At 44.3% G+C, this 20,567-nt stretch overlaps 1 protein-coding gene across 3 annotated transcripts in view; it reads right to left on the reverse strand.

Moving 5' to 3' along the window:
• PTPRU (protein tyrosine phosphatase receptor type U) overlaps nucleotides 1-20,567 on the reverse strand; it is a 339,580-nt gene that overhangs the window by 206,697 nt on the left and 112,316 nt on the right. For all 3 annotated transcript variants that reach the window (XM_029571024.1, XM_029571023.1, XM_029571025.1), the window contains exon 2: nucleotides 8,469-8,597. In XM_029571024.1, the coding sequence (XP_029426884.1) occupies nucleotides 8,469-8,597 (129 nt within the window). The remainder of the gene's footprint in view (nucleotides 1-8,468; nucleotides 8,598-20,567) is intronic.

Consider the following 20,567-nt stretch of genomic DNA (forward strand, 5'->3'; position numbering starts at 1 on the left):
AGTTTTCCAGTGGAAGCCCTCTAGAGTTTCCCTTTGAAAATTCCTTTCCTGGCAGGGGCTGCAGATAACACAAGATAACCCCGCATTTGCAGGTCCAAGGGTGGAAGGTTTCGAGCGCCCCCCTCCACCCTGGAAATGAGATATCAGTAGAGGGGATCCGCCCTGTTACCAACGCCTAAATCCAGCCCTGTTGAGTCACCTTCAAACACGGTTACCAGCCTGATGTTTGGTACAATGAATTAGACCCCGACAAACCGGACATGCAAATAAGGGGAAGAGAGAAAGTGCTTTTGATCATCAGGAAAAGCCCAGTTCATAACGAGTCGAGTCTCTCTCTCTCCTCCTTTTGCCCCACTGTAGGTCTGATTTATATTAAAAGGTCTTCAAGCCCACACATGCGATAGGGTAAAATCAGAATGGATTCAGATTGTTCCTTTTGTCCTGGTGGCATCTGGTTACCATGTGGAAACCTTTCTATTCGTGTGAGATTTGAAGGATGCCGAACCACCAAGTGATCCCGTTTCTAGTAAAAAAAAAAATAATAATAAATAAATAAATTCAAGCTGCTCCTAGTTTTTCTATTCCATACCTCCCCCCCCCTCATAAAGTATTCTGGTACCAGCAGTGTTTTCAAAGCAGCGAGACTATAAATCCAAATGCACTTAAAAATTATATATATATATTTTAAAAAATTACAGAAAGCCATAAATAGGGTCACTTCTTCCTAAACTTTGTGTAGGGCTGTGGGCAAGGGTGGGGTAATCATAGGGGGAAAAAAAAAAAAACACCCACACTAAACACAGCCATAACACTCAGACTCCTTTGCACTGCCAGTTCCTGAAGGGGGAAAAAAAAAAAAAAAAAAAGTCATTGCATGCCCGACCTGGAGCGATTTAACATTCTGTAGATGGCACAGCGCCTGCAAAGCCCTTGCTTCGTATTCTCCTGTCATCTCCCCTTCTTTGGTACAGCTGCCTTTATCCGGCAAAAAAAAAAATATAAAATAAAATAATAATGGAGCACATCGGGTCCTGGAACGTACAGATGTCAGCATTTCAAGGGCAGCTGGATCTGCTTCATCCTTTATACTTCATTTGCTGGCTGTCTTTTTTTCTCCCCTCATTTTCTGGTAGCTTTGTGGTTCTGATTGATCTTATATAGCTACAAGCCTTCCCCTTTTTCACTTTTCTTTACTTTCCTGGTGTATTTAGGTGTCTCTGCCAACGTGCCATAACTCCTGCTCCACGGGAGGGAGGCGCGGCAGGGAGCTCTTAAGACTCTCTCAGGCCATTCAGTCCTTAACGCCACTGAAGGCCCAAGCAGCACTCCTGGTGTGGCTTTGGCCTTTATAGCCAGGTGTTCTCCTGGGAACAGAGGCCATCAAAGGACCTTCAAATGGAAAGATTTATGCTATGCCAGGGGGACTTGTACTGCCACGGTTAGAACAGATTTAAACAGTTACCCCTGAAAATATTCCTAGTAGCTGACCAATGAAGTCTTCCTCATCGTTTTACAATTTTTGCCAAGCATAGGGAGGGTCAGGCTGAGCTAATGCTTCGGTGGGAGGCATCAGAGGAATGCTGGATGCCGTGGAGAATGGCGCTGGTTATTCTGCGGGTCAGGGCTTCTCAAAACCTGTCCTGGTGACCCAACAGCCAGTCAGATTTCCAGGATATCCACAGCGCGCACATGAATACGATAAAACCGTATGCACTGGAGACCCAAAGAGGTCCACGTTTTACATGGGTTGTTCAGCTAAATTCTGGACTTTGTGGGTTTTGAAAATCCCACAGATTTCACCATCCCCGATTTATCTGGCTAAAAACTTAGCTGGGTCAGTCAGGAGTAGTCCAAGAGCACAGCAAAGTTATCTGGCTAACTTTTAGCTAGCCAGGCTAATTTAGCCAGACTCCCCACAGCTGAATACTGAAAACCAATATTTGCTAATTTAACTTATATATATGGATTATGCACACCCAGAAAACCAGACTGGTTGTGATGTCACCAGGACAAGTTTGGGAAGCCCTGTTGTCTGTAGTCCTCTCTGAGCTAGTACTGTCCAGAGCAAGCCATAATATTAAAGTTCTCAAAACCAAGCCAATAACCCATCATATACCAGACCTACAGTCTAGAATAGTGGTATTCACTCCCAGCCCACAAGGGCTGCCAGAAGGTTAGGTTTTTCAGGATACCCCTAATGAATATGCATGAGAGAGATTTGCATTCAATGGCAGCAGTATGCCTGCAAATCTCTCTCATGCATTTTCATTAGGGGTATCCTGAAAACCCAACCTTGGTGGCCCTCGTGGGCTGGGAGTGAATACCACTGCTCTATGAAGATGCCCGTAAAATGAGCAATATTGACTACGAATCAAGTAGGTGGGTTTAGAACTTGCTGGAAAAGAGCTAAGAGTGGTTTTACTGTTTTCGTTGGGTAATTCTATAATGTATAATTTGATTGTTTTAAGACAGCAAAATCATCTTTGTGTAATTCAGCAGGATGGAAGATCTGTTCTATCAAGGTTTATACTTGGGTCTTATGCACTCTGTCAACAATAAAACTCCAATGATAGTTTTCTTTTTTAAAAGAATACAGATGTAAAATCCTAATGTCCTGGCCAAACGCAGGCGCTTGTTGTGCAATCTGCCACCTAACTCTCTCCTAATCAAAGCACCTATAGTAATGTCTACGAAAAGTCTCAGTGTCACAAAGCTGTGGTCGGACGAGATCCACAGTTTGTCGCACATTTAAAGAGATTCACCCTGTAATCAAGCTCACAAAAAATCAACAAAGGCCTTCTGAAAATCCCACCTGCGCACTCCAAACAACTAACCTCAACCCATGAAAAAGCCATATGCCTCGGCAGCCCCAAACTATGGAACACCCTCCCAACAGAACTAAGAACTCAACCAAACCTAAAAACCTTCAAAAAGGAACTTAAAACCTGGATGTTCACCAAAGCCTACCAAAACACCCAATGACTCATACACATCCTCCTCAAAATATAACACAAATCTGGACTGAAACCTCCTTGCCCCTGCCCCGTTAACCTTCATACATAACCCCACCATATACCCCTTGCTGCACTAAGAATAACACTCTCAATCTTAATAGTGCTATAAACGAATGCTATATATATATATAAATGAAAGCTGTATGTCAATTCATCTACTAACCTAACACTTTATCCATCGAAAACTTGTTAACCAATATGAAAATCGATGTTATTGCCCATCCTAACATCTCATCCATTGAAACTTGTAAACCGTTGTGATGGCGAAACCGAATGACGGTATATAAAACTCGATAAATAATGTATCCCTTCAATAAGAAATGCCACCAGCCCAGACTGTAATCCTGGATGTTGCTATGGAAGGCAATCACCAGCACAACCACCACACACACACACACACAAGTATTTTCTGTTTTCAAGATTTAACACTGCATTTAAAATACTTCTATCCTGCAACTTCCGAATTACAATTCACACAGAGCGGATAAACTCATAACACATTAAAATTACAAACAAAATTAAAATACACTGATTTACATACATAATAGGGATGTGCATTCATTTCATCTATTTTGGCAGTACCCTTGTACCTGGCCTACTTTATAGTACACAGGTAAAAAGAAGATAGTATGTGTGTATTTTTAATGATAACTTAATTGTGACCCCAAACCCTGTTTTAAACCTTTTTTTTTTTGAGACGCTGTTATTATCTGTTGACCATCATAATAGGCATCATTGTGTGGTGTTATACAGCCATTATCACGCTGCCTTTATGTTTAATCATTGGTCAGTCCGTTATTACAATTTTTTCAATTTTTTATGTGTATCTCACCCGTGCTTTAAAAGTTCCTTATAATTCCATAATCACTTGGATATACTTTACTTATCTTATGACACGCGTTCTTGTCTTTCCTTTGTTATTTCCACTGCTGTAAACCAACCATGAATTTTCTGCCCCAATGAGGACGATTAGCTCACTGCTTTCTTCATGCCCGACACTGTACTGTGTTTCAGACTCTGTGTCGTCCTTCATCAAGGGCTACGTATCTGCGTTTTCAAAGCGGCATGGCGTTTCTCAGCGTGTTCAACTATTCATCAATTCCTGTTTAAAACAGGAATTGGGGTCACAATTAAGTTATCGTATTTCGTTTGACCTCTTCCATTCTAATCGGGTCGCTCTAAGTTTAAATATAGTGACTGTATTTTTAATGAGACCTATGCATATTGTTTTTACCCATGCACTATAAAGTCTGTGGGGTACATGGGTGGGTACCACCGCAACAGATGAAACAAATGAACATCCCTAATACATAAAAGTCAAAAGGATCTCTGTATTAAACAGAGATAACCAGGAGGAAGCCATTTTGTTTCCTAGTGATGTCATCAATGGCTTATATTGTGTCACTTCAGCATAAGGTCATGGAAGTAACAGCATTTTACTTTTTGTTTTTGGTATCTACTTCCCTCTGAGATGCAAATACGCACCAAACATACACAAAATTAAACATTTAAGTAAAACACTGGATACATTTTATGTTGGTCCAATAAAAGGTACATGGCCTGTGGAGAATCCCAATACATTATTCGAAATGTCCTTGCCAACATGGCAGCTGCCGGAAGATGCAGAAAAGTTATCTTAAAAACACATTTTTTTTTAAGCCAACTTCAAGTGAAATCTGCAGTTTTAGACAGGATGGAGAAGTACTGCTTACACTGTAATTTCTACAAAATGCATTTGGGTGTAGTTTGTTTTATAGCAATTGAGTAGCAGATAAAAGTTCCAGCTATGCAGAGGTAATCCATCACAGCCTTTCTAAAAAATCTCTATAAAAATGTAACAATTCCATGTTCGCCATTCATAGCTCTCTCGTTATTTCTAATTTCCACTGCTACTGCGAGTCTGTTCTTAAAGGGTCCAGTCAGGCATTCTTAGATCTCTCTTCCATCCACCAAGACACAATTTTCTTGAAATTAAAACCACTTCGAGAAAATAAAGAGAAAATAAATCCTCACGTCATTTGCCCTTGGCGAGGGCCTTTAGGGATAATTGCTTCCTTGCTTTTTCTCTTCCTTGACGGTATGAGGGGGTGAAGCTGCACTGGAGGACGACAGCGATTCACCGGCCTGCATTGAGTACCTTCACTTCCACCCCTGTAACCCTCCCCACACTGGTCCATCAACCCAGAGTGGTTTTGGAGAGCACACAGTCACCGTATCCCCGTCAATTCAGTTCACACCACTGTGAATTTGTTTATGTATTTTGGCCACATTAACATTTCTACAAAAAAGATTTTAACCACATAAAGAAGGACCTATGGTTGTGATTCAGGGCAGTTCAGAGCGGAAGACTATCAGAGACAAAGCAGGAGTGTGGCGATATTTGTAGTTAAGAACCAATCAATCTTTTACCTCAGTGAAGATCTTCCCACATTTTTTTTTGTTCTTACAATTCTTTAACAGGTTTAAGGATAAATGGAAACCATGAGGTTATGGGGTTTGTTTGTTTTTTTATTGTTGTATTTTTCCTCCGCGATTCTAATGAATTCTTTGCAACACTTTTATCAGATTAATCTAAGTAAGACTTCCCAGGGATGCAGTCTATGAGCTGCAGTCCCTTCTTCAGATGTGACCTGACTAATTAACAGATACTCCTGATCGTAAATAACCACATCAGAATAATGCAGATGATCCACGAAGCTGTGCTTATATTCTCTCAAAGAATGAAACTCATCTATTTATAAATTAATGCCAAGAGAGACTTTACTTCTAATCAGTAAGAAGCAAATTGTAATGACCCATTCCGCAAACTCATGACAGCCTGCCGGGGGCTCTTCCCCAGGGCAAATCTCCTCAGGTGGTCACTGGGCCACTTTTCCTCCCAAACTCTGCCTCTGGGGAGCCGATAAGAACACCAATGTTGTATAATGCAGGATTTTCCAGGCAGTAAAAGGATTTTGTTTTTGTTGGCCCCAGCACCTTTTAACCCCTCTCTTTTGAAACCAAAGGACTACAGTGAGGAGAGAAGCCTTTTAAAAAGAGAGAAGGGCATGGACACCATTAGAGTAATATCTAATGGATGGTTGGAGGGCAACAATAGATGCAACTCTTGGCTGAGTTGCATGAAGACATGCTAATGGCCACAGGATGCCAAGTGGAGCATTAGAGACCTACAGGTAGAAGAGAATGAGGAGAATACTAAAGCCTGTCCGTGATGATTCCCCGGATGGGTGTCTCTGCAGGGGTTGATAAAGGGTGGATTTACAAATTACTTTTCTCTGTTCTTTCTTTTTTAGTGGGATAAAATAGGGATCAGCTCCACTGGTGGTAAGACAGATGGGTAGAACAGACCTATGGGAGTATTTCAGCTTCACTTCATAGCAGAGAGAGGCAGATACACAAGGGATGGCAGCCGGCGCAGGGAGAATTAAACACCTCGCATTCACCCTTTTCTGCTGCACAAAAAGGGCGTAAAATAAGCATGACCAGGCAGCTCCATGTTATTGGGGTTGGTCCTAAATCAATCCTGGTTTTGCCCCATTGCATTGATGAACTTTTATTTCCTGCTATTCTTCAAGAAATTGGACATCCAAAGACGCAATTCAGGTAAGATTCAGTCTCCCCAGTGTGACATGGAGCCATCAAGTCATCTTAGTTTAAAAGAAAACGAAGTCACAACGTACAAAGATACCAAACAGACGAGACAGAGCTAGAGAGAGGCTGGATCAGGCCTGGCTTTTGCAGAAACAGGTAGATCCACGGATTCTGAGATGCTAAACATGGAAATAGGGCCTACAAATACGTTGCAGGCGAGGACCTTTTTACAGGGCTGGCTAACTAACTTTGGAGAGTTTACAGTCCCCCTCACCAGATCCATGAAGAAGATTTAAGCGTACATAACGCCAGGAAGTGGGTTGCTGGTGGTGGGAGGATGGGGAAGAACCATTCATTTAGCAATGGCGACACCTAAATTGTGAGATTCAGGGTGCACATGTACCAGGTTCCAAAAGGAGCCATGATCTGTGGCCCCTGGACAAAAAGATGGTCCCCCCTCAATAGTTGGGCTATATAGGAGACGGGAAATGTGCAAAACTATTTTATTTATTTTACAGTTTGCATTTGGTACCCTGGCCCAATGTGCTTCCAAACAGAAGATACCAGAACGAGCATGAGTAACAGCACATGGTAAAAACTGGGAGTAAACCTCAAAGTAGATGTAAATGAAGGCTCGTGGTGGTACCATGGTCTGAAACCATCAACCTGTTTTTATGGAAACTACCTGTCACAGTGGGGGTAGTCAGCCCTACAGCCACTGTTAAGTTTATACAACCTTACCTTATACAAGCACAAGATAGGCCTTAACCAGCGGCAGCTAATACATCACAAGACTAGATCTTCTGACGAAGTTAAACCCGCAGGTTATGTCGGCAGGCAGGACATGAGGAAGCTAGAAGTACACAAGGTCAGTGGCCGGACTGAGATAGAGGCAGACAGAGAACAAAGCAAAGTCAAGATCTAGGCTGAGGTTTAGGGAATGAGAAAATCAGGCCCAGGGGGGGAGAACACAGAAGAGAGGAGACAGCAAGGCAAGGCAGAAACAAATCAGGAACAAGGCAAGAGCACGTGTAGCAACTAGCACTGCAGAACAAGCAGGAGACCTGTCGCAAAGACGGCTCTGAGCTTCCCTTTATACTAGGCAGGATGTGATGTCATAGGAAGTCCAGCTGGCAGGCTCTGTAAAAGGGGCACAGGAACAGCAGGAAGTTCAGCCATGTTCCCAGGACGCAGCATGCCGGAGATGCTTCAGACCAGAGGTATAAGCTGTTATACCACCAGACAACTTTCAGATGGCCCAACAGCTTCCTCCGAATAATTTGGGGCTTGCAGCTCAATCAGTCAGCCCTACACGGGCCAAAATACAACTTAAATATATAATAAAACCATTTGAAAGCTTTTTGGTAGTTTCCATTGAGAGGTGTTTGTTTCAGTCACATGCTGACTTCACTAAAGCTACAATCCACTGACTGAAGTATAGTAGAGAACCCAAAGACTGAAGAGGCATGGAATGCATTCTCCTGCACCCCAAGGTGGTGGTGGTGGCCGTGTATGGAAGCTTGCGCTGCCTCCCCCTATGTTGCATCTATCCCAGAGAATTTCCTATTCCAATGCTGTCGGCAAAACTATTTTTAAGCCTTCAAAACTCGGTAAGAATTTAAAAATGAGTAAAAGCCCAGTCAAAAATTTCTCCTCAAGTGTCTATCAATATCATCACTGATCCATTACACTGTAGCAACAAAATGTTTATCCCCTCTGCCCTAAAGAACACAAAACTCCCCTCCCCCAATGAATCTGCAGGTGAAAGCTGCAAGCCTGTGGATGCACCAGACTTAGGGCAACCCAATCAGCGGAAGGTCCTGGACGCCTGCTTGGTGCAGTCTAAGGAAACAGAGAACTCACCATGTGGAAGGTCAGAGGGCGCATGAGGGGCAATGTAAGTCCGCACCAGCTCCCAATCAAAGTCGTCACCCTCACCTTGGCTGTACTCGCACTGGCTCAGGTCGCCGTCCTCCTCAAAGGTGCAGCCAGCTGTGGATGAAAGCAACAAAGATGAGGTTATAGAGCAGTCCAAGGAATATGGGTGACCTCTGCAAAAAGTCATCAGCCGTACAACGACAACACACAGGACCAAAATCACCTAATCTCTGCGCAGTTCAGAAATTCCAGTCTGTCTTGAGAAACAGCAAGTGATGTGATCCTATATTTTCGATGGGGCAGTTCTTTACAATAGCTGTATTGGATGCAGCTCTACAGTGTCGTGGTATGGGGAAAAAATAACCCTTACGATGCAGCATTGCAGGAACTGGCTATGGGGGAGAATGACTTGCATGGTACAACATTACAGGGAGGCTCAGGATATAACACTAGTTAGCCTGGTCCCGGTGAAACCCAGATTCTATGTAGGCTTAATATCTTCTACCGTGTTCACGTTAGCTCAATAAAAAGTGGTCAATAAGACCCCAAGTTAGTCACACACCTGTCATGATATTTTCAAGGTAATATTCAGCTGTGGGGCATACAATTAAGTTAGCTGGGAAAAAAAACCTATCCAACTAACTTATACCGGATATTCAGCTGCGCAGTCCCAAAGTTATCCGGCTAACTTAGCTGGATAACGCTGAATATCAGCATTCATCCAGCTAAGTTAACTGGATCACTCACTCTGCCCCAAAATGCCAGCACACCCAATTTATCCAGCTTACTTTTTAGCCAGATAAAAAGTTAGCCGGCTAAGTCCCGGAAGGTGAGCGCAGCCGCATATTTGAACGGAGCCATTTGTCTGGCTAAGTCCAAACTTAGCCAGACAAATGGCGCTGAATTAGGACTTTTGTGACCCGGCTGCTGCAGGAATTTATTTATTTATTTATTTATAGTTTTTATATACCGATCTTCTTACATCATATGCAAATCAAATCGGTTTACAGAGAACAGTTGAATAAAGCTTGCTTGGGGGCAATTACATATAACGAGGAACTTTTTGAATAACATTTTGAAGAACTTTTTGAGTAACAGTTAAACATAAGAGAAAAAATATATACATAAGAGAAGAAATATATACATGACAAATTAAGTCCGTACAAAGACATCTACTGCATCAATGATCTCCTGGCAACTCCATTTAACACGATATAAAACAGAAAATTCTACACATTACATAGCATTCGACTGCCAACTTAGCCTGTGATGTTCCTGTAAATCAGGTCCCAAGTTCTACCAATGTATTTGGGCGCAGATGACTTAGCATTTGAGATTACTGCTTATCTGATTTCAGAGCACCACAACTCAGACTGGGAACCTCTAGGGAGCAAGGTGAAGTGTGAAAGCTTTGCTGTTTCTCCGTGAGCAGAAGTAATGAAATTCCCGAGCCACTATCAAGTCCTCTAAAAGACTGCTCTACCCCCGGCTCTCACTGGCGGAGCTGCTCAGACAGTAATACGGCGAGACGTTTCCAAAGTGTTTTCTTTAATAAGAAATGCTTTCTCGTTCTGAAGGGGGAAAGGTGCGGGCTCTGGGGGCCCCAACACTGCCGAAACACAATTTAAATGGAAAGCAGAAGTCAGACGGGGTGGCGAGGTCCATCTGAGCAACAGCGCTCTGTCTGGGTACCGGAGAGAGGTCCTTGGAACGGAAGTGGCGACGGCCGAGCACAAAAGTCCAAACGCTTCCCAAGCTGAGAGCACAGAACAGCGGCTGAGCAGAGCAAAACCCACAGTCCGCGCCCAGGCTGCGAGGCCACAACACCGGCCATCACGGGGGGGGGGGGGCAATTTTCAAAAGGTGAGAAGTTAGAGAGGACATTTACCAATGAATTCTGTGGCACTTTCAGGAGAGAAAAGATGCATGGGCTTTCCCTTTGAAAGCAGTCATAGAATTAAAAAAAAAAGGTTCACGCAGAGATCTGCACCTCCTTTTTCTGACCACACTGCACTTAGTTTTGAAAATCCAAAAAGGATGCACATTGCTTTCTCCCTCAACCTAATCCCGACCCAGAACACCTAGGAAACACACCTTACCCTCCATATAAAAACGAAGACTGGAGGTTGCTAACGCATGCTTTGGCAGTTTGGGGTCACAAACAGGCAGTCCTTTTGGCTTGGCCTCCTCTCCCAGCAATTTATCTGTCCAGATTTCAAAAAGGACAGCAACACTGGGCAGCAGCAGTAACAATGAGGTTGGTAAAGTGGATGGGGAAATCCCAGGGAACAGAGTGCTGCTGGTGGCAGTGAGATTCTGCGATTGCAGAATCCTCTCCCCCTTCAAGCCAAGGGCGTGGAGACACTGACACTGCCGATTCCACAGCTAGACAAAAACAAACACGATTTTCCCAGCAGGACTTTCAAGCCAGTATGCAAACATTTATTAATTAAAAACAAAAAAAAAAAAAAAAAAGAATTTATCTTGCACCTAGCAAGGGAGATTTTCTCCCACCTGGCTGGACGCCAGTCACTAGGACTGCCTGTGCAAAGGATGTGACGGCTGTATTGTTTTAGGTCTAGCTGTGCAATCTCAACTTTGAGCCACAGTTACCTGCGCCAGTGACCTTGGTAAGTTGGAAAAGTTTCTGTAAGCAGCAACCAAGCATTCGAGTTTTCCTGCTTGGAGCCCGGGGCATTCTGGCTTTACCACGTTTTCTCCTCCCCTACGCCCAACCATCCTTCAAATCGGGGACTGAACGCCTAACTCAGGGCTTTCCAGGTGATGAGAAACCTTTGAGGTTCCTAAATGAAGCTACACATGCAGGGGAAGAGGGGTTTCCGGCTATGGAGTCTGGGCGTTACATGCAGCAAGCAGCGGGCGTATTCGTGAACGCATAGTTTAGCCAGAATAATTTTCAAATTCATCCACGCTAGTCCACGCTGAAATTCTGTTTAACCTGTGTCTGTATTTGCTAGCTACCACAGGCTCAATGTTACAAAATTATCCCCATAATGGTCAGCTAAAGTCCACTACTAAAAAAAAAAAAAAAAGACAGTGCACAATTAAAACTAAATTCAATAAACCTCAAGAGAACATAACCCATGGGGCTTTTCCTTTTATTGATAACGTTTGTTTGTTTACGCTGTGCCATATGCAGTAGAGAGGAATGACTCACAGATATGACAAGTGCTGTACCAGAGGGGAGCTTTAATGCTTGTAATGTTTCTCATCACTGCTGGCAATACAAATATTTTTGAGTGGGCGGCTTCAGAGTTTAAACAGGACTGGAGGTAAATAAAAACCAAAATGAATTTTCTACCCATCCTCATTCTTGTGCCAGTCCCTACATGTAGCTAAGAGAGGTGTCCTGGATCCCACCGGTAAGGGCTTCGGGAATCGGCAGAACGCTTATCCCGCAGTTCTAAAACCGCTTTTAAAAACGACACCCTCAGTTTCCACGGGAAGCTCAAGGGCATTAATGGACTGCAGGGTGAGGCATTTCCTGTCAAAGGTCAAGGCTCCTGCTCCTTCCTACCCTCCCTTTCACTTGGTTCTTACTGTTAGTAAGACCACAGTCAATTTACACTGCCACATGCCTCCACACTTTTACAGGTCAATGCTGTGCGCACGCACGCACACACACACACAGCTTGCCCAGGGCTTCCTTCCAGCCTACGAGGTGCACTCGTAGGCTGGAAGGCCTGCGAGTGCACCTCTGATGCAGAGGCTGCGTACAGCATGAAGGAAGACCGGGGCAACCAGAGAACACCGAGAGAAATAAAGACTAAATACCCATTGGTACCCTAGGCCCAGAACTTACCTGATTCAAAGGCCAACGCTCTAACCCCAACAGCAAGTCTGCCCTCCCCCCCATACCACCACTCCCCAATAAGAGAGAAGAGTCCATTCCATATCTAGATCAACCCTGCACTCAAACCCTTTTACCTCCTTTCCATATGAAATCAGTAAATGCCTGCACGATGCAGACAGGACTCATATGATCTGTACACATTTAAAGCCGAAAAACCTCCTGCTTTTCTCTCTTCTGCAACACCTGCAGACAGAGTCTCAGTGTGGCACAGGACACCTTTCCTGTTACTTCTTTAAATCTGCCAGGAAACAGGCTAGGACTGTAAATCAGATCGCGATTTTCCAATGCTGTGCGTTCACGAGGCCCTGAGACTTTGAACTCTTTCACAGGAAGGGTTATATATTAGGGGATGGCGAGCTGCGTAAAGGGACAGGTACACAGGAGCTTCCCAAAGTTAGCCTGAAATTAAATACCTGTAGGGAACAGTGCAAAGAAACAGCCGCAGGGGGGTCAAATGATATGGCATGGGATTAAAAGAGGTGCAAGAGAGAGAGCACGCCAAGGAGGGTGGTCTTTGAAGGAATTTACCCGTGTAATTTGGCTGTCTGAAAAATCACCCTCCCTCAGAACAGCTAAAGCTAGGTGTATTTACTTTCGGGATATGCAGTCACATTCAGTTCGACCAGAGATAGTATGCTTAGTTTAGTAACGCGTTATGTGCATATCTGGTTTTTTTCGCATGTACTAGAAAGTCTGCGAGGTATGTGCGTACCCTCCGAGGCGCATGTGATCAATGCTCATCCCTAATTTATTTTTAGCCATACAAGGAGAGGCGTTCGAGGGCCCATTTTGGGTAAGATTAAAAAAAAAAAAAAAAAAAAAAGCATGTTGGTTGCATTTTCAAGTCTACGCATGTTATTTTCTTGCAAAATCCACCCGAAAACAAAGTGGCTGCAGACGTCCTACATGTGTGTCATATTCATGCATGGAACAAGCAAAGGGAGGGGGAGAATTATTGGAAGGGGCATGTAAAACACTGGTTATCTTAAAAGGAAAAAAAAAAAAATCCACCACTGCAGACTCAACCTTAATTATGGGGCTTCTGGGAGAGCAGGCCCTTCGTATGGTCCATATTATGTAACTTTTACCATGCAACCCTGATAATACAGAAAGAGCCAGGGCCAAGCAAAGGGATCTGGGTTTCATCTCTGGCTCAGATCTTCCGGTCCCCAGCTCAGCCAGAGCTGGCAATGCCGAGAAGGGGAGGGGAGCCCCAGTCGTTGCGCAATGGCGACCCCCAGTGGTCGCTTTAGAAGCCATGACTGCAGGCTTCCGGAAGGAGCCGCAGTGGGAGACACCCATCCTAGGAGAGAACCTGAAATGATAATTAAAATCATATTTGGGGGGGGGGGGGGGGGGGGGAAGAGATATAGAACAGGGGGAAAAAATCCCAGGGTAACAGCAAATGAAGACTCATGAGGTCGGGAACTCAGGACAGATTCCAACTGAGCAGCAGGAAACTGTCAGGCCATCATGGCCCCCGTTAATAAAAAAAAAAAAAAAAAAGACCACCAAGTACAGCATCATCCAACTGTGCTACAGCTCTGGAAAAGCAGTATGGAAACTGAAATAAATACAAATACATTCATTTTCCAGCTAAGTATTTGCATTTGCAGTGTACATTAACTGCAATGACCCCCCTCCCCCATGGTCTCTAACGCTAGCACAGACCTGATTGTGCCATATGGTGTGGGGGCTCCCATTTCACCACCTGCTGTGAGCCACCGTGTACTGCCGCTTCCACTAAAACGCCACGGCGTTCTCAAGTTCTGTCACCTGCTGTGGGCGATTACTGGCCTGGCCTGGCAGCATCCGCAGGGTGCAGCATTCCAGTATACTGTTGTTCGTAAACATGATAGTTACCAGTCTACAGTCTGGCAAGGAGGGAAAAAAACAACAAAACACAACTTGGCTGTACTGCCAAACTGAGGAAGCTTCCCAACAAAAAAAAAAAAAAATCAATCTGTCACTTCTCCAAGTTGCATGGAGTGGATAAACAGAGTCTAACCCGAAGCCACCTACCACCATCCGTAATCTGAAAGGGAAAAGCTTGAGCTTCAACTGCATTCAGAGAAGAATACAGAGGGGACAATCCTCTAAAGTATGCGGCATTGTCTCTCCACGGGTATACAATGGGTCAGCTCTGGCATGCCCAGTGGTGAAGGCTGGATAGAGAGGCGCACAGTCCCCTAGGGCCACCCTACAGCTCCATTTCCAAGGGAGGTCGAGCAAAGTCCACCCCGGCTTTGCCCCACTGCACGCAGAGACACCCTAGGGAAATCAATGGGGAAATCTGAACTACCCACTCCCTGCATGCATGGGAGGGTACGGCCAGGATTCTCTTAGCTTGTGCCCCTGGACGCGGAGCTATATGATCCAAGGCTATCACAAGTAGTGCGCTATCCCAGGTACCGAGGTGGGGGCACATTTAAGCTAGGCTAGAAATATAGACAAATAGTGAATGGGCAAAGCAAGGCGACCACTCTGGGCACCAAAAAGCCCTTTCAGCCAGTCTACGTCTTCAAGTACGCAAGCCCGAAAGGCACAAAGAATGCACAAAACAATTAGCAAACATTAAATTTAATGGGGGGAGGGAGGGGAAATCACACAAGAGAAGTGTATATGGTGAAGAAGAGGAAAAGAGGTTTGGGGTACAGACTCCAGTGGCAGAAACCGAGCGTTAAGATAACACGCGTAGGAGTGTGGAGTCTTCAGCAGGGAACATGCTGTGCTGAAATCATTTGAATAGAGAAGGAAAAAAAAAAAAAAAAGACAGGCAGGTGAATTCATGCAGGCTGTAATGATTTAGATCGTACGTGTGAGCTGTGGCACAGAGAAGCAGTGGGAGACACCTTCAGTGGAAGAGGAGTGAAACCTCAAGAGAACAGGAAGTGCCTTAACAGCAACCTAGGAGATGGGGGTCACTGATACCTTATTAGACACGTACCATGAATCAAAAGCATTAGCATATCACAGAGAGGCACCTCTGCCAACAGACGGACCAACAAAATCATGGCAACTGCTGAAGACGCCATACTCCTACGCGTGTTATCCTAACGCCCAGTAGCATACTTGAAGTCTGAGAACGATGCATCAATGATTAGTCTATTGGACTGAGGCCCACGAAGCCAAGGCTCCAAGTTAAAACCATATTAGGAGAAAGATTTCCAGGAGGAGGGACCTGTGTCACCTGTTGAAGTGGAACCTATGGTGTCCAGCGCACAAACTTAAAACCTATGTACTCTCGAATTGTGCCTGTGGAACCACTTGTGAACCAGAGTCAGAACTACAGCTAACTGGAGTTGTCTGCAGTTGTTTCAGGACTTGGCTAACATTCTTGGTCACCTCTGTCTTTGAGTGCTTTCACTCTGTGCTCTACACCACAACCGACCCCCCCCTGAGAGAAAAAAAAGCAGCTAACCCGGACGATACAAAGCCAGGAGGTAACACCATCAGCCAGTCCCTACAGAACACAGAAAACCATCTCGCATACAAGCAGACTGGGCCCACTTAGCAGCTGAAGTAAAGCACAAGATACCCCTCCCTTGGTTAAATGTCGAGGGGGGCGGGGGAGGTTTCCAACATATTTTATGGATAATCCTGGTTCTACTTTTGGCTTCGCTCTGCTGCCAGGTAAATATGGAAATCCACTCCTAATTACGTTCGCCTCTCTTGCCAAGGAATTCTGGAGTGTCTACTCTCATTGTTTCAACAGAAGTCAGAACTCAAATCCACTTCCTTCTTCCCCCTCTCCTAGCTTCATTTCATGTACTGTAGCTTTAAAAGAAAACTTGCGGGGAGGGGGTCACCATAGGGTTTGTCTCGCTCTCAGGTGGGGCTCTTCCACCCTTACCACCACCCGAAACGTGTTTCCAGCTGAGGGCCTGATTTATGAAGGACGTTCTCCCATTCTGGGTCCGTGGGAAACGGGGCCTCATTTACTCAGCATGAGTTTGAAACCCATCTTGATCTCCTTGTATAATCAACTTAATTCCAGTTAGGTATAATTTGGCATGTTTGCATTAGAAAATCTCTCTACAGGCTGAACAACGAATTCCTTGCAAGTAAAGGCTGTTCCTTTACAGCTGGAGTTATCTGAGATGCATTTTAATTGAAACGGTCTCTGCTAAAATCCTAGATGCAATCGGCCAAGTTTTATACATCTGTACAAGAGACTGGGGCAAGATCTGGGCCCGTTAATTCTTCCTGTAAAGTGTGCACCAGAAGCTCTCCCTATATACAGGGTATATTATATATAATTTCCCCCCACTTTGTTTATGCTATCCAGCTAGAATACAATTTGCGCCCCTTTTTCCCAGAATGCAATACACATTTTATTTTTAGATTCTGCTTTTTGGTGGATTACATTCAGGTGCTGTGGGTATTTCCCCGTCCCCACAGGGCTTACAATCTAATTTTGTACCTGAGGCAACGGAGGGGAAAGTGACTCGCTCAAGGTCACAAGGAGCTAGATTTTGCTTCCATTCCCCTTTTCTGCCTGAGATTCTCTTTGTTTGGGGTTTTTTTTTTTAATAAAAGGGAACAAGTGAATTAACATTCTTGAGGGGCTTGCGGCTGTTGCAATAACAGAAGGTTAAAGCCTCAGCAAAGGGATGGTATCCAAGAGTTTTGAACCTGCACAAATCTATTTCTGTGTACTGTTGTTGTGACCAAGGCACATTGGGTGGTTTATTCATTTATTCGACTTCTATACAGCAATCCCAGCCAACACAGGATCCACCCAACGCAGCTTACAATTTAGGACCATTAAGCCATCAGCCCGTGATAGATATATAGAATATATCATATATTGTTTCGCAAGTTATTCTAAGACTAGTAGTAAAAGCCCAGGCAAGAAGTGTGCAACTCAGAGGGACAGGGAGAATTCAACAAGAGAGAAAGGTGCAGAGTGCAGCGAGAGAAAGGGGCGGTGTTCAGCCTCCATATGCGTTATAGCAGAGAGTGGATTGGTCAAAAACAGTGAGGGGGTGGGGCAGAGCTGGAGCTCAATTTGCATACTTGTGATCTAGGCCCAGAGCAACTTTCCTCTTTATTGCAGTTCAAACTGCAGCAGGATGGGAAAAGCTGACCCTGCGACTCAACGGCAGCGCTCCACACTGCCGTGCGGAAAACCTAGGTTTGATTCCCCAGGCAGAGTCTTCTGCTCCCCAGGCTGGCCAGAGGGAGTCCCAGTCATCGTGCAACTGTGACACCTCGTGGCCAGACTTAGTGCCTGCAATTGCAGGGTACCAGAAGCAGCACTGGTGCATGACCCCTCGGAAAGGCAACCTGCCACAGGAACGACTTGGCCAACGAGAAGGGGAAAAACTCCCCTGGTAGTTGCTAACTGAGGTTCATGACATCTTATCCTTGCCTGGTTCTGACTGAGCTAGAAGCCTAAAGGAGCAGGAGGAAATAGTTATGCTCAAAAATAGGAAAAAAGTGTGAAGACCTGGATGAGAATACAGCTGCTAAGATTTAATTTCAACAATTTTTTATTGGCAAAAATAACATCCCGATGGACTTGGATTCGGAGTCCAGTACGGGGCACATCAACACAAATTATTTTCTTTGACAAGACCTACTATAGTAGGATTATGAACCTTTTCTCCCGAAACCCCCCCCTCCCTTTTGATTGTTCCCCTCCCTAACCCCTCTCCAAGAACCCAAACCCCATGGATCAGTGTCTTTGTGCAATGCGTTCAATCATTCAGTGTGAGACTCCTGGCACGTGGAGGCAGAGATTGTATGTAGCTATTCCAGGTCGATAAGAATTTCCTTCTCGGATGCGGGGAAGTCCGAGAAATCATTTTCTCCAATTGCAACATGTGATGGAGACTATTTCTCCATTGCCAAAAGCACGGTGAAGTCGCTACTGTCCAGTAGTGAAGAATAAGTCGTTTTCCCGACCAGACTCGCCTTTTTTTATGAAAAGGCGATGTCCAGGATCCTGAAGTGACGTGCTGGCAAAACAATCGAATAGAAGCAACAAAGGAGAAAGGGATTCAGGAGCTTCATGGCGGCAGCCAAGTAGATGACAATTCTATTCTAAAAATTGCGTAATTACAGGACAAGCCCAAAACAAATGGGAAAGGGACCCCCTTTCCGCATGGCATTTAATATGGCTTGCTGAATCAGAAATCCTGGAAACAAATCTAACCTGCGGAGAAACAAAGGCCCGGCATATTAATTTATATTGCATCTCTCGAAAATATATATTTGTAGATGAGCTGGATATCTGACCAAACCCCCAGCTGCTAAGATTTAATGCAAAGAAAGGACAGTGCATGATGGGCCAGTGAGGTACTGACAGCCAACGAACAGAAGAAATACTTGGGGGGGGAGGGGGGGAAGGCCATAGCCGATGGGATTTTTCTCCGTATCCAGAGCCAAGAAGGGACGGTGCAGGTCAGGTCCTATATCTGCAAGGACTCATTCCTGCAATTAAAAAAACAGGGATAATAAATATTTATTGCCTTGACTTACAACCTTAGACAAGTTGTAGCCCAAACAACTATTCGCCAAACTGCACGACAGTGGCAGAGCTGGTTAGGCTTCATGGCAGGCATAGCCTCGCCACAGATGACTCTTTCCTCTTTGACAGGATTAACGGCTAAGCCTTTGCACTATGGCTTCTGCACTATATCCAAAATACATTCAGTGGTACGGCCTCTCTTGTTAAACACTCACCCATTGTTCACCAGAGCTCCAGCAATAATTAACGCTGGCCCCCCCCAAAGGCAGGCGACAGGAAACAAATTAAATGGGAAGCCCTGAACCAGCAGAATGAACACTCCTCGCCTTTATACACACAGCTATTGTTTCAGTAGCATTATTTCATTTAATTTCAGTTATTTAGTTAATTAGTCATCCCCCTCTGAGAGGAATTCTATCTTTTGCTGATGCAGCCAAGATTGCAAGGCCGGGTACAAGGTCTTTTGGTAATTTCGATACCAATCTGACCACAGATTGTCAGGCAGGCCTAGGGGCATTGCATGGGCCCTGCTGAATGAGCCACAAACACAAGGATTTAGGGTCCCCTTAGAGGCAGAAAGCACTCTGCCTTCATCAAACAGATGGCGCTCCTGAGCTGATACAATAGGTAATCAGTATTCAGTTTGCTGTGCTCCACTGCTCCATGTGACTAGGGAGCTTGCATAAAGACCAAACTGTTCTATAAAACAAGATAACAAAAAAGATGAAAAAAAAATACAAACTAGTACAGGTGGTGATAGAACCCACCCATGAAGGGCTTGCAATCCAGTAGGGATAATAAAGATGAACAAAATATCTGGGAAGGGATGTCTGCGATGGCAGTCGCATGACCTATGGCTGGTAGCACACTTCTGCTGGGGGGGAAACGTGCAGGGTTATTACTATTCCAATACATTGGCATCAACGAAAGGCAAAGGAAGAGAAAGTGGCATACAGAGTCAGTGTAAATGAGGATTCAATTATTCTTAGACACCCTACAGTAACTGTTTCCATATAATAACCAAAACTATCACAGGTCAACAATTACATCTATTGGAAGTACACACTAAAGCAAAAGTACGCAATATAAAAAAAAAATACATATCAATGACATATCAAAAGTTTTAAAACAAAAAATAAAACTAAGTACAATATCAAAATAAATCAATCAAAATATACAAATCAACATATGGGAACACAGAAGGGCCAACAAACACCAAGCACCAAAGACAGACATACAAAGAATTTATCCATTACACTCAAACCCATCCATTTTAAAAACCCAGTACATCATCACATAACTGCAGTGAACTGAAGAGGATGAAGTCAGATAATTCCTGAAACAGTCCAGAATTTAAACTTGACGACCTTCAAGACAAACGTCCAATCTGAAATTTAGAAATCCACATGCAGCAGCAGTTAATAATCCATAAAACATAAACCCAGTGGTAAATTCCAAAGAGGAAATGAATAGCAGGTAAAACACTTCAAGCAGCCACCTAACTCAACCCAATAAAAATACCTGCTAAGCTTCTTCTGGGGAACTTGAGGAAATATCCAAGAAAATACAGAAGAGCTATGAAGATGACGCAATGGAAGCATGAAAATTGCACTATTTATACATTTACTGTGCCTGCAGTTTTCCTATAGCCACTTGTAACTCTTGACACTGGGTCAAGAGTTACATAGTCAGTCAAGGGGCCACAACTCAACTCATGGCGGCACAGAGTTAGCTT

The sequence above is a fragment of the Rhinatrema bivittatum genome, chromosome 11 (genome assembly GCF_901001135.1).
Source record: "Rhinatrema bivittatum chromosome 11, aRhiBiv1.1, whole genome shotgun sequence".
NCBI lineage: Eukaryota > Metazoa > Chordata > Amphibia > Gymnophiona > Rhinatrematidae > Rhinatrema > Rhinatrema bivittatum.